The sequence below is a fragment of the Lactuca saligna genome, chromosome 7 (assembly GCF_052625555.1).
Source record: "Lactuca saligna cultivar CGN05327 chromosome 7, ASM5262555v1, whole genome shotgun sequence".
In the NCBI taxonomy this organism is placed as follows: Eukaryota; Viridiplantae; Streptophyta; class Magnoliopsida; order Asterales; family Asteraceae; genus Lactuca; species Lactuca saligna.
This window is the reverse complement of record NC_136423.1, coordinates 88,968,505-88,983,971: the sequence shown is the minus strand read 5'-3', so window position 1 is coordinate 88,983,971 and position 15,467 is coordinate 88,968,505. Positions and strand designations below refer to the sequence as shown.

The 15,467-nt window shown below is 42.6% G+C and overlaps 1 protein-coding gene across 2 annotated transcripts; it reads right to left on the bottom strand.

Moving 5' to 3' along the window:
* Positions 1 to 238: 238 nt before the first annotated feature.
* On the bottom strand, positions 239 to 1,416 carry LOC145006352 (pathogenesis-related thaumatin-like protein 3.5). 2 transcript variants are annotated; one of them, XM_078965439.1, is made up of 3 exons: positions 1,307 to 1,416; positions 569 to 1,232; positions 239 to 476 (listed from the first exon to the last, which is right to left on the bottom strand). In XM_078965439.1, the coding sequence occupies exons 1-3, from the start codon at positions 1,368 to 1,370 to the stop codon at positions 347 to 349; spliced, it is 858 nt and encodes a 285-aa protein (XP_078821565.1). In that variant the 5' UTR covers positions 1,371 to 1,416; the 3' UTR covers positions 239 to 346. The 2 variants fall into 2 exon arrangements, with proteins under 2 accessions (XP_078821565.1, XP_078821566.1); XM_078965440.1 differs by having other exon boundaries at positions 239 to 442.
* Positions 1,417 to 15,467: the final 14,051 nt, after the last annotated feature.

Genomic DNA, 15,467 nt, shown 5'->3' with positions numbered 1-15,467 from the left:
GAACTATCCAAACCAAAAGTTTCAGTGTCACGATCATTCGATTGAAGCAAGTTACTTTAGCTTATGATTACAAATTATTTCATATAGATGTTAGTTGCATGTTATATATGTTAGTTACATGTTGGTATTCATGACATAACCATCATATCTCATCACTATGGAATTATGGATTTAGTAAATATCTTATTTTTCTATCAATCTCCTAATCCTACAACAATTTACCAAAGTATATTGGATATTAAACAAATAATTTTCAACATTAATTAGGATGAAAAAAGAAGACACAAGTTATAAACTTCTGAGGAAAAAAGGATAACCGAAAAAAGTAACATAAAATCCCGACTTATTATAGCATCACCGACAAACAACCGACTATCAAAGCCATCATCGTACTCAATATCCAATTCTGAAAGAAACCCTTCGCAGATCCGCTGCCAGTCAACTTATTGTCGTGATATGTGCATTGAGGCCGGTTCCAGAAATCGAATGAAAATTATACTACTAGTTAGCAACCATATAATATGATAAGCGTGCATATACGTATTACAACCATAGAGGAAAAACCTACTTCGATGCGCAAAACGTGATAATGTAATCGGCTCCTGTACAAGTGAAAATACTTGATGGATCGTCGTACACATAACTATACGAAGTAGGACAAGCATTCTTAAATTTCTTCGAGTAATACGTTGGTTTGCACGTGGCCGCGCTCCCATAAATACCCCGACAACAATACTCATCAGTGTTAAACACATCACAAGCACTTCGGCAAGCCACAACCTTACCACCAGCCTTAACAGAAAGCTCCGAAGGGCAGTTTTGGCGCAAGTCGCCAACGCATCCAGCAACGCTACAGTTTCCCTTACCATTAACGGGCCTAATAGACATTGGCAGGTTAAAGCCGTCAACAAGACTAACGTCGTAAAATTCCAGTCGGGTGAGGGTGAGCTCAGCAAGCGTAGATGGGTTCTCGCCGGAGGCGGTGCACTGGAGTGATGAGCCACATCGGCCGGTAAGGCATGTTCCATTGCCGGAGCTGTCGAAGCTGCATTTGGTTCTACCCCATATCCGACCTGACCAACCGACGGGTGCTGTGTGGACTCTGGATTCTTTGGATTTTAGGGCGTATCCTCCACCACCAAAGCTCTCACCGGGGGTTATGGCAGGCCATATTGTCTCGTCACAATCGTTAGTTATCGTGAAAACTCTTGCACAGTCTGATAATATGTTTCCTGTGAATGCGTTACCGAGTTAGCTATGTTAATGAATCTATGCACAGGAAAGAAATGGTGGTGATTGTACATACCTGAGGAAAGGATCAAGATCCCGAGGAAGAGCAAATGCAGAGAGGTCGGAGTTGGTCGTGCCATGGCGGTGGTTGAGATGATGCAGGGAAAATTAGATTACATGTGGTTTGGCTTGTGGTAATAAAACTGGAATACGTAAATATGGAGTAAACCAAAGGAATCGTCAACATCAGTACTAATCCTTACTCTCAAGCTTACGAGATTCGATTCTATTCTTCCATAGTTGCAAACGTAGACCTACCTATATATAGTTAATTAGTTGATCAAGTTAAACTTATATCGATTAAAATTTTAAATGTAAGATATTTTTGTCATTTTGTTAAAAATACTTTTTACAATTTAATATGATAAACTATAAACCTTTTATCTTTTAAAAAAACTTAGACAATTTAACATAAGTAAATTACACTTGTTATACCATTGTATGTAACTTCTATATAAAATTGTAGAACATGCCAACTTAATTGAATTGAATTAATCAAAATAGATCATCAAGTTTTAGGAAGTTTTATGAGCTATTATGGGTGTTCGCGGTGCGATTTAGTGTGGTTTATCCTCAAAACCGCAAATCACACCGCATATGCGGTTTGTTATTTGCAGGAACCACAGATCGCACCGCAAAGGTAATAAACTGTGTTATGCGGTGCGGTTTTGTGCAGCCGGTTTTGCGGTTTTTGTACAGTTTATGCGGTTTCATAAACATAAATATTAAATTTAGTTTTAAACATAATAATTATGTGGTGCTTTATATTCTATAAAGAAAATGTTAACTGCTTGTCTTTATGCATAACATCAAAATATTTTATAATATTTTAAAATTATAATATGAACTTATGCTAATGTAAACACATATTTTTATATAGTCGGTTTCCTATTTTGACTCATGTTTATCAATGGAAATCTCATAAACAATATTAAGGGTATATATATATATATATATATATATATATATATATATATATATATATATATATATATATATATATATATATATATATGTTGCAGTGCAGTTTGAACCGCGGTTTGGTAACAATAAACCGCAAACCGTACCGCATAGTGCAGTTTATGAAAACTACTGTAACGTCCGAAAAACACAACCAATTTAAAATTTTCAAAACAACCCGATTTTCATTAAAATGTTTACAAAAAGGTTTTCAATACAATTCATTTAAGTATTCCCAGAATCATGTTGTTACGAAATCATGAGGAGCGGTACGATCGCGCCTTCGCCTTGCCACAGTCTCCTGAAGAACCTGAAAAACATTAAACCACAACTGTAAGCCCGAAAGCTTAGTGAGATACCCCCAAAATACCAACCACGTATACGCCCTTTCCAGGCCGCGACCTTCCGGTCCAAAACATATAAAGCATACATAACATAACAGAACATAGAACAATCATGCATATCGGGTCTACCGTGACTGGTCCGCCGTATCGGGCCTTCAGTCCATCGGATCCATCCTCCGGGTCTAGTCACGTCCTTCGAGTCTACAGTGGGGTTGGTCCGCCCGCATCGGGCCTTCAACCCACCTGGTCCACTCTCTGAGTCTACAGTGTGACTGGTCCGCCCGCATCGGGCCTACAGTCAGCCTGGTCCACTCTCCGAGCCTCGGCACGTCTGGTCCGCCCACGTGGGGCCTACAGCATATCCGGACCGCTCACTGGGCCTTCGGAACAACCGGTCCGCCCTGGGTATCTTGGCCTACAGCACAAAGCAGGACCCGCCTCAACCCATCTCTAGTCCAAACAACCATGTGCACAAAACATACATTCATATAACAGTCATAGTCAACAAACCAAGTAAACAGATCACATAGCATGTCTTTACCCTAACCGGCTACCGACCTAACCGATCACTAGCATAGCATCACTCTGCATATCGAGATACTGACCTTAACAAGGTCCCCTAGCATGTACCATCCTAACTACCAGGATGCAGACACAACCAACAATAACATGATAAACGTAACTGAATCTCAATACAATAAAGGGCCGGCCTTGGCGCCTTAGACCCTGTTGATATAGTGAGGATAACTCACCTCGAAACTGACGGCTGAAAAGATAAGATCCCGCTGCTCCGAACTCTGACACAAACTCCTCCACTGAACATCAAACAACAACCCAATAAATACCCATAATTACCAAAATACCCCTGGAAGACAACTGGTCAACCCTGGACAAGTCAAAGTCAACCCCTGACTGACCCTACTCGTTGAGTCAACCCGATGACTCGCCGAGTCCTTATGCTCAGAACTTCCCCCAATTAGCGACCCAACTCGCCGAGTCACCCCAAGACTCGTCGAGTGCAACAACACTGAGTCCACTCGCACCCAACTCACCGAGTCATCCCTCGACTCACCGATTCATCGACTCAACCAGAAATATTGGGACTTCCTCGACAAGACTCGCCGAGTCCAACTGGACTCGTCGAGTCCAAGGCCATCTTCAACCTACTCGCCGAGTTGTTCTTCCAACTCGCTGAGTTCAAGGCCATCTTCAAGCAACTCGTCGAGTCCACCCATGTGACTCGCCGAGTACCATCGGTCTGAATCCATACAGAAGCATCTCAGGCCATGCAATTGATCCAAAACATAGATCCAACCTCCTACAATCCATCCATCACGTAAAGTGGCAAACTTTACGTGAATCTAACGAGATCTAAGCCATTTTCACTTTAGAACCAAGGTTTGGGACATGGTAGCTTCATTAACAACACAAAGATATGGGCTTTAATGCTCTTAATGTCTTCTCCACTCCAGATCTGAGGTAGCAACCTCAGATCCATCCTCCAACATCAAAATGTCACACAACCAAGCACCCCACACAACCCAAAATGATGGAATTAGAAATGCACAGCCTAAGGACGAAGATATTACCTCCAAAAGATGCCTCAATAGATGCTAAACTCGAATCCAAGCAAAGCCCTTTGATCCAAACCACTTCTCCTTCAAGATCTCCTCAAACCACACTTCTCCAAGCTCTAATTTGCTCCACAAATGATCTCTCCACGAACTTAGGGCTTCTGGAGCTCAAGGGGGGAATAAGGGAGGCTGTGGAGGGGTGTAAGGCTCTTTATATAGGGCTCAACCCCGGAAATTAGGGTTTTCTTCATACAGCACCTACTCGCCGAGTCCATCCTTGGGACTCGCCGAGTAGGCCACTTGACACGCGACCATAGCCGCGACCTGACTCGCCGAGTCTACGCATGGACTCGCCGAGTCACCCTCCAAACTTACACTTTTGGTCCGTCAACTCTACTCCCACAATTCCGGGATGTTACAATTCTCCCCCACTTAGATTAGGCTTCTCCCTTGAAGCCTACGGCATCTCATCTTCAAAATACTTCCCATGACGTGCCACTTGACCTTGACCGAACCAAGTCCCTCAAGGTACAACCATAGAACTAAAAGCTCGCTTCCTCCTTCCATACGGTGTCCCCACCACCTACTCAAACCGGGCACCAACTGTACCCTCCGATAATCACGCTCAACCACCGAGAATTACCCTTGATGCCTTATTGCTCAATTCCTCATCTTTCACTTGACTCATATGGCTATAAAGCCACGAACCATCGGAGTCCCGATCCGAATTCCACTCTATCCATCCCATGCCGACCGAAAGACCCATTCCTCCATTTCGGAGCAACTCCCCCGAGTTCTCCTCTCGCCATCACACACACATGCTGATCTAGCTCTAGCATCCTCAGGTGTGGATAACCCGATATACTGACGATATCCTCAACATCCTTCCAGGATAAACCACTGATACATACCCAGAACCCTGATCATAATCTCACTGAGAGTCCAAGACTCTTGCTCTGCATCCCTTCCGAACTCCTCTCCCTGGCTCCACGTCGCGATATTCCCTTCGCGCCCTGAGCAACATATCGAGTCGAATAAGCTTATATTCCGCCGCTGCAACACACTACTCACAGACCATCGACGGACCACTGCGATCGCAACTCTACACTGCCGCTTTCACTTCCGTGAATTCGCACTCCCTCTCCGGAGTTTCATTCCTCCCTCTTTCCTTACCAAGGAAACCACTCGTCTGCCCAGTCACCATGACAGGCACCATGGTGCTCATCCTACGCCACGTTACCTCTTTAAAGCGTACTCAACCTCCATGCATTACCGCTACTCTGACTCTCATCACAAGGACTCTCAAGCCCGTGCACTACCTTCACTGCTCAAGATCGCTAGCCGGGGCTAGACCTCCCAATGTATTCTCACTGCAACGTACGCAACCCATAACCTCTAACCGATCTAACAATACCTGCAGAGTCTTCAGCATGACTGGACCGCCTCCCAGGCCTTCAGCCAATCTGGACCACTCTCAGAACCTTCAGCCAATCTGACTGGACCGTCCTCCGAGCCTTCGGCCTGACTGGTACGCCTACCGGCCTTCAGTCTATCCGAACCGCTCAACAATCACTCATCATTCCGAACTATCTCTTCGGGAAATCCTCCCGTGCATACCGTTCTAGCCCTCTAGGGGTTCCAAACTCTATCTCCATCATACACACTCGATCCCGGCCTGCTCCCATGCCTTCCTCAATCAACTGCTCTAGGTCTGTATTCCGCCCCGCACGCTTGTTGCTCACCCATACGAGTCTGCTCTCATCTGATAGAAATACCGCTGAATTCCCCAAGCGACTAAACAACCTTCCATGCCCAATGATCATCCGAGGAATTTCCAATTCTCCCCCACTTAAGACACTGACAGATAGTCACCGGTCGCCATCCTCGATCTTCCAAGCAACCTTGCAGGAATCAACACATGCACTCCCAAATGTTTTTCACCAGCACCAACAACTTTCATACAAATCATGCTCCCACGCTGTACAACCCGCTCGAAAGCGACCCAATCTTCAACTATCCATTCCTCAGATTGCAGAATCCAACTGGCCTCCAAACTAACGCCGCATCCGCCACCAATCCTCATAAAGATAACCAACGATGGCTCGAAGTACAATTCCATAACCGAAACGATCCCTCAGGGAACACAGGATACTAAAACGAAATCTCGATCACAACTCGCCAAATCCTCAAGGAACCACGAATACCACACGAAAACCCGAAACGCAATTCCATAACCAACCAATGAACTAGCAGATATCAATACTCTACAACAATCATAAATAATCAAAACAGCAGAAAGAACATACCCGAAGCAGCAAGCTGAAAAACACGACCCTAAGCCCTTGGGGGCTCCGCTCCACCCTGACCTCCACCTGTGATCCTCAACGTAGCCGGTGCTGGAGCCTGCACCGATCCTGCAGCAAGCTGTGGACAGTTGACCTTCAAATGTCCAACCTGATGACAATGATAGCATATCCTCAAATCCCGAACCGGCACAGACTGCCGACAATCCCTCGCATAGTGTCCCTCCTTCCCGCACTTGCGGCATGCTCCACCGGACCGACAAACCCCGGCATGACCCCCTCCACACTTACCACAGACGTGGCCACCCTGATCTCCCATCCTGAAATCAACGGTCTTAGACCGTTTCGTCGCCGGCTGTGACTGAACCGGAGCTTGCCTCAGCTCACGCATCTGTAACTCAATCTCTAACTCACGCCGCCTGGCGGCCTCCTGCAACTCCAGCAAAGTCCCGCACCTCTGCGCAGACACAAACTTTCTGATGTCCCTCTTTAGCATACCCAGATAAGACCAACTTGTAACGTCCGAAAAACACAACCAATTTAAAATTTTCAAAACAACCCGATTTTCATTAAAATGTTTACAAAAAGGTTTTCAATACAATTCATTTAAGTATTCCCAGAATCATGTTGTTACGAAATCATGAGGAGCGGTACGATCGCGCCTTCGCCTTGCCACGGTCTCCTGAAGAACCTGAAAAACATTAAACCACAACTGTAAGCCCGAAAGCTTAGTGAGATACCCCCAAAATACCAACCACGTATACTCCCTTTCCAGGCCGCGACCTTCCGGTCCAAAACATATAAAGCATACATAACATCATAGAACATAGAACAATCATGCATATCGGGTCTACCGTGACTAGTCCGCCATATCGGGCCTTCAGTCCATCGGATCCATCCTCCGGGTCTAGTCATGTCCTTCGAGTCTACAGTGGGGTTGGTCCGCCCGCATCGGGCCTTCAACCCACCTGGTCCACTCTCTGAGTCTACAGTGTGACTGGTCCGCCCGCATCGGGCCTACAGTCGGCCTGGTCCACTCTCTGAGCCTCGGCACGTCTGGTCCGCCCACGTGGGGCCTACAGCCTATCCAGACCGCTCACTGGGCCTTCGGAACAACCGGTCCGCCCTGGGTATCTTGACCTACAGCACAAAGTAGGACCCGCCTCAACCCATCTCTAGTCCAAAAAACCATGTGCACAAAACATACATTCATATAACAGTCATAGTCAACAAACCAAGTAAACAGATCACATAGCATGTCTTTACCCTAACCGGCTACCAACCTAACCGATCACTAGCATAGCATCACTCTGCATATCGAGATACTGACCTTAACAAGGTCCCCTAGCATGTACCATCCTAACTACCAGGATGCAGACACAACCAACAATAACATGATAAACGTAACTGAATCTCAATACAATAAAGGGCCGGCCTTGGCGCCTTAGACCCTGTTGATATAGTGAGGATAACTCACCTCGAAACTGACGGCTGAAAAGATAAGATCCCGCTGCTCCGAACTCTGACACAAACTCCTCCACTGAACATCAAACAACAACCCAATAAATACCCATAATTACCAAAATACCTCTGGAAGACAACTGGTCAACCCTGGACAAGTCAAAGTCAACCCCTGACTGACCCTACTCGTCGAGTCAACCCGATGACTCGCCGAGTCCTTATGCTCAGAACTTCCCCCAATTAGCGACCCAACTCGCCGAGTAACCCCAAGACTCGTCGAGTGCAACAACTCTGAGTCCACTCGCACCCAACTCACCGAGTCATCCCTCGACTCACCGATTTATCGACTCAACCAGAAATATTGGGACTTCCTCGACAAGACTCGCCGAGTCCAACAGGACTCGTCGAGTCCAAGGCCATCTTCAACCTACTCGCCGAGTTGTTCTTCCAACTCGCCGAGTTCAAGGCCATCTTCAAGCAACTCGTCGAGTCCACCCATGTGACTCGCCGAGTACCACCGGTCTGAATCCATACAGAAGCATCTCAGGCCATGCAATTGATCCAAAACATAGATCCAACCTCCTACAATCCATCCATCACGTAAAGTGGCAAACTTTACGTGAATCTAACGAGATCTAAGCCATTTTCACTTTAGAACCAAGGTTTGGGACATGGTAGCTTCATTAACAACACAAAGATATGGGCTTTAATGCTCTTAATGTCTTCTCCACTCCAGATCTGAGGTAGCAACCTCAGATCCATCCTCCAACATCAAAATGTCACACAACCAAGCACCCCACACAACCCAAAATGATGGAATTAGAAATGCACAGCCTAAGGACGAAGATATTACCTCCAAATAATGCCTCAATAGCTGCTAAGCTCGAATCCAAGCAAAGCCCTTTGATCCAAACCACTTCTCCTTCAAGATCTCCTCAAACCACACTTCTCCAAGCTCTAATTTGCTCCACAAATGATCTCTCCACGAACTTAGGGCTTCTGGAGCTCAAGGGGGGAATAAGGGAGGATGTGGAGGGGTGTAAGGCTCTTTATATAGGGCTCAACCCCGGAAATTAGGGTTTTTTTCATACAGCACCTACTCGCCGAGTCCATCCTTGGGACTCGCCGAGTAGGCCACTTGACACGCGACCATAGCCGCGACCTGACTCGCCGAGTCACCCTCCAAACTTACAGTTTTGGTCCTTCAACTGTACTCCCGCGATTCCGGGATGTTACAACTACAAGCCGCAAACCGCACCACGAGCGTCCAAAACTGCATTATACGGTGCGGTGTGGTGCGGTGCGGGCGGTTTATTCGGTTTGTGTGGTTTGATACACACCCCTATGAGCTATCGCTAAAAGAAAAAATGGAATTAGCAGCAACAAAAGTCGCCGCTAAAGCCTAGAAAAGTCGTCGGTAAAAGTCGTCGCTACTATTCTATTGCTATTGTTCAAAATGTTGTCGGTAAAGATATTTCTCGTTGCTAATGCTTCCGTCGCCAGTAATACCCTGTGTCGTCGGTAATAACATTTTTTATTTTTTTTTTTAAAAATCGACGATTTTTGGTGCAAAAAAACCAATACAAAACGACATTAAAAGTAGATAAAAATTACATAATAGCATCCGATTAGATACCAAATAGTGTTATAATTAATTTCATACCAACATAAACAATCAAAGTTTTATAATTGTAACAAGTAGCAAACTGTCACGACGAGTGTAACATACAAAACACAAAGTAATTATCCGACGAACCATCATTTCCTCCTCAATCTTTCCACGATTAAAAAAATCATAAAGCTCCTCTCCACATGTCGTGTCCTTAAGCATTGCCCGAACATTTTCCAACTATATAATAAATAACAATATATATATAAACTTATAAGTTAAATTATCAAACATAAACACAAACTACCAAAGTAGATTGCTATTTCTTGCACTTAAATACAAGAAATACCAAAAGTACATTGTTATTTCTTACACCTGGGACAAAAAAAACAATTACCAAATCAACATGCATTTATCGATGCCAAAGTACATTGCTATTTTCAAACTAAGACAAAAAACCAAAGTACATTGTTATTTCTTGCACTTGGGATAAAAACCTAATTACCAAAGCTTTTAGCAAATAATCACCACAAACCAAAATTACCAAATCAACATGCATTTAATGATGCCAAAGTACATTGCTAATTTTAAACTAAGGAAAAAAAAAGTACATTTCTATTTCTTACACTTAACACATAAACACAATTACAAATATAATTACCCAATCAACATAAATATTTTGATCATTATATATATACACGAGACATTGAAATTAAATAATTTACTCTATTTGTGCTAAAGAACCTTAAATACAAGAAATACCAAAGTACATTGCTATTTCTTGCACTTGAAATACAAGAAATACCAAAAGTACATTGCTATTTCTTGCACTTGAGACAAAAGCACAATTACCAAATCAACATGCATTTATTGATGCCAAAGTACATCGGTATTTTTAAACTAAGGCAAAAAAAACCAAAGTACATTGTTATTTCTTGCACTTGGGACAAAAAAGCAATTACCAAAGATTATAGCAAATAATTACCACAAACAAAAATTACCAAATCAACACACATTTATTGAAATTACACAATCTTGTTTTACCTGTTATGGTTGTGATGGTGGTTGCGATGGCTGTGAAATCGGCGGGATGTCAGAAGGTTTCCAGCTGATGCCTCTGATATGGCCAGACTGTTCTCCTAATAATTTCTTGAAAGTAGCTCTTTCTTGAGCGGGTGTTAAATCTCTTTCAGCTCTGGGCCCTTGTTTTTGTTCTAAGAGCTCTTCCATTAACCGATTTTGTGTTTTCCAAAGGTAATTAACAATTAAGTATAAATAAACAATTAATTATATGATAAAAATATAATTAAATACATATGTATTGTTGTTCCACCTCAACACTAACAAATACACCATTCTTATCGGTATGAGCCTTGCGAAACATTTCCATTCTCTTAAGGTTCAATTTAACATTAAAAATTAGATTATATTTTAAATAAATAATTACATGTACGTACATTACCTTCTTATAGCAAATACTGCTATATGAGCTTGACCCCCCATGGTTCACGGTCGTTTGCATTTCATGAAATTTTTTGTTCCTTTCTGAAGCAGTTTGTGTTCATCCGTTTAGAAATACTCAAATGCTTTCTTCCAATTATTAACATCCATATCATATGGGGGTTGCTAATGTTCTCGGGATATCCTCACACCCTCCGACTTCCAAAAAATATTCTTTTGCATCAGCTTTATGCTCTCAATAACCTTTTAACAAAGCCGCTTCAAAACTCTCTAACAACATAGCAGTGTCTGGATCTCCGAATATCCGATCCAAATCAAATTTTGTCAACAAAATAAAAAAAAATGTTTACCAAGTAAAAATCACTCATAATTAATCATATAAAATATTTTTATACAAATAATAAATGTTTTTTTGTTGGATTCTTTATTACATGGGAAACTTTTTTCCAAGTCCATTTATCAAAAGGGACAACCCGCCACATTATTTTCCCAACTTCGCGTGCAAACATGTCATTCGGCACCCTTACGGGATCATATGTCATATCTCTATCATTGTCCATGTAAATTGGCTTGCCCTTATTCTGTAAGAGCGTTCTTTGAAGCTTAATATTTTTTGCTTTTCCTCGGACTCTTCTACATGGGTCAACTACAAATATAATTAAAAAACTATTAGAAATGGTATTTAATTTATAACTAGATTCGTTACCCCCGCTTCGCGGGGGGCAGTGACAAAAGGCGATCAATCCACCAGCCCCAAAGGTGATTAATCTATTCCTTCATCGTTAGGAGATGGGTTTTCTTACCATTAAGTTGGATGATGGCAAACAAAGATAGGAGAAGGAAGGGCACTTAACTGCTCGGTTAACTGAGCCATAGTATATAATGGAACTGGTTTAGAACGTCGTATTCATTAGAAATAGTTATCATAAATAAAAAGATTATGTCATAAGCAGAAAAGGATAACATTCATTCATTAGTGTTTCATTACAAAAGTTTCCATTCATTAAGAGATAGGTACTAGACATTTGATTACAAAAGAGTTGGATTTGCTACTTCACGGGACCTGGTGGTCATTGATGATTTTCTTGCAGACCTCGGTAGCGGAAGCCCTGTTCTCTTGCATTGCCTGGAAGATGTCGAGCATGATCACCGTGTCTTGATCAAGATCATTGATGAAGGTTTCGGTGACGACGGCCTGTTTGTATAGCATTTCATATGGGACTTCGTTTTTCATGTTTTGTCGTGTTTGGTTGATGTAGCTGAAAGTGTTTTGGACCATGACAAGCGCTTCCTGCATTGTGTCGAGTTGGTTTTGCAGTTTCTTCATGATGGTCTCCATCTTCTGTGATTCTTGTTTGGTGGAAGGATGATCAACATGGTGTTTTTTTTATAGTTGAGGATTATGGTAGTTGGACTGCATTCATTGGAAGTCATTAATAGGTGTTTTGATTTGTTATAGATATAGGGCGACGGCTACCGATTTTTTCCTTTATTAGATGGAGTTGATTGTTTGTCACAGGTGTGGTATTAAATGGGATATATCTGGGGAAATCTTTGACCGGTGCGGATATCCTTGTTTTGGAAAATGGGAAGGTTTCCTATTCAGTAGTGGTATAGGCGCATAACTGTGGAGTTTGTTTATCATATTTATTGTTTTCGTTATGGAAGTATTTCAGCTGACTTATTCAACTGTATTCATTAATATAATATTTGACTGATTTGGTATTATATTAAATATATACATGTTATTTTATCTATAGTATTAGATATTGTCGGGTGCATGTTTTATATTTAAATAAATATGTATAGTGTGGTATTTAGTTAAATTATGGTTGTGTCAAAGTATGCAAACGATGTTTCTTTATTATGGTTTATATTACATATGATCGTTGTTACAATTATTAACTGCAAAGGGAGAATTCGTAGCCAAATGACAACTTCCAGTTAAATGTCTTCTTTGTTATTCGTTGTTACTTCGGGGTTATTTTCGGAAATGTTGCTGTTGGTGGGCCTGTGAGTAAGGAATTTAGAAAGCATTAGTAATGGCTTTCGTGACTTAGTGTTTACTTTTGACATGATAACATTTTGTTTTACCTGGTGGAGTAAAGGTGAGGGTGCGTACGACAGGGCGTTCAGAAGTACTGGACTCAGGTGCTTCATTATCCGATCGGATTCTTTTTGTGTGTGTGCCAGTGTTGTTAGGATGGGTGTCTCCGGTCGTGTAGCTAACTGTTGGATGTCAATTGTTATGAAACGGATATTTTCAGCAGTTGATGCTCTCAGCATTTGGATACACATGGTCTTCGTTTCTTACATTTGATGAGTCATGATTGAAGGCAGTGTGTTTCTGTTAGTTAGTGGGTTATCGAATATGAATTGTTCTAGCGATGATTTTAATAGCTTACAACATGATGTTTCAGACACTATTGCGGGGATGGTGTCCGTTGTGTCGGTAATTGTAACAGTAAGTTTATATCTATATAAATGAAGAATCTGTAAATAGTATGATTAGCAAAAAGTGGTATATCTGTATGAGTTGGAAACTGCTTACATGCACGCTGGCTTTTCTATCAGTCCATGTGCACCGCAGTACGACTGAGGGCCTCTTCTGAAAATCAAGTCTTTGCAGATTGGACATATCGTTTGGTACCATGTGTTTTGGAAGTGAAATTCCTTGATTGAGGCGTTGACTATGAAACTTTTGTCCTATAAATGGGAAGTAATCGAAGGTGACACTCTTAAACGTACTGTATTAGTAAATACTATTAGCAGTGTTGTTATCTTACCAGTAGTTCCGATTTTGTTTTTAGTTTTAGTTGGTATAAGGTTGAAGGTATTCCCGATAACGCAGGCATAGGCCTTGAGGGTCCCGTGTATCTGTAGTGTGGTTGTTGTTTGTCTACAAATTCATTTATATATATCAGGAAAATGTTCGTAAATTTGTGTGACTTATAGATCTATGAGTGTTGTCGTCTCCGGTATATCGGGGTTCACATAGATATGTGTCGCATGTGACGATCCGTGCTGTAGGACTCCTACACCAATGATATGTTATGGTTAAGGGTATTTGTGGATGTGGTATGGTAGTAGTGATACACATATACATATACATATATATATATATGTGTGTGTGTGTGTGTGTGTGTGTGTATGTGTGTGTAAGTTTATAGAAGATGATACCATAGGATTTTGATGGTTTTAGGTTGATCACTGCAACAACACTTGTTGCAGATAGGTGATTTAGGGAGTCACGATTGAATTTCTGCACATTTGTTATACATTCCTTCCATAGATTAATTGCGAGTTCACTGCCACTAATAGAATATGATTGTAACAGCCCGGATCCCCAGGTATCCCCATTTCCTTATATTTTTGAAATTCTGTGAGGGGACTCGGCGAGTTGGTGGTTGAACTCGTCGAGTCGGGTCGCGGTTTATAGCGGGGGTTCGCGTCCGGACTCGGCGAGTCCAAGGGGTGGACTCGACGAGTCCGTGCTGTTTAATGAAACCCTAATTCCCCGACCCTGAGCTCTATTTAAAGGACCTTATGGCCCTCTTATGCGGCCACCTTGAACCCTAAGAGCCTCCATACGTCTGTAAGCCCTTGTGTGTGTGTTTGAAGGCCTTTTGTTCTTCATTTTGTGTGATAGTGCAAGGAAAGGAAGGAGAGGAGCAAGCTTGAAGTGTTGGGAAGCTTAGATCTGTTGCTACTTCATCAAGGGGGTCTTCTTGAGGTAACATTCTGAGCCAATCTTCGTGTTTTGTGTTGATGGGCCAAATCTAGGGTTTCTTCTTGCCTTTCTTGGCTTGAATAAGAAGTATGAGAGGTCCCATGGAGACATGGAACCTAGATCTAGACTTTAGCAGGTCCAGGAGACCCCTTATGACAAGCTTTATGCCCATTCATTTGAGTTAGAAGCTATACTTGCCATATTGAAGGTTGTTTCTTCAAAATAAGCCTTGTATGCATTGCATGGCAACCAAGACTGAGACTTTACGTGACAAATAAGCTTGGGAAGGCCAGATCTATGTATCTATGGAACGGATCTGACCGCAGGAGCCAGTTTTAGCTGGTGCATGGCATGGACTTGCCGAGTCTGAAGAACAGACTCGACGAGTCACTTGAAGATTGTCCTTGAGACCATCTTGTGTGTAGACTGGACCGAGTTGTGAGCGACTCAGTGAGTCGCAGAGAGAGTTGGAAAGGTTTTGGCAGGTGGACCGAGTCAGGATGGGACTCGCCGAGTTGGCCTTAGACTCGGCGAGTTGAGTCGCGGTGACCCTGCGATTCAGGCCCAGGTGGAACTCGTCGAGTCAGGGGAGTACTCGACGAGTCAAAGGGAAAATTCTTGAGAGTTGGTAAAAACGCGTAGACTCGCCGAGTCACTATTGTGCACTCGCCGAGTCTAGTCCAAATTAACTAAAGACTGCTGACCGGGTCAACCGGTGTTGACTTGAGTTGAATG

Coding starts and splice junctions, on each gene's coding strand:
- LOC145006352 (XM_078965439.1), bottom strand. CDS start 1,370: ATGGCACGACCAACTCCGACCTCTCTGCATTTGCTCTTCCTCGGGATC. Junction 1,233..1,306: donor GATCTTGATCCTTTCCTCAG/GTATGTACAATC, acceptor ACGCATTCACAG/GAAACATATTATCAGACTGT. Junction 477..568: donor ATCACGTTTTGCGCATCGAA/GTAGGTTTTTCC, acceptor ATTCGATTTCTG/GAACCGGCCTCAATGCACAT.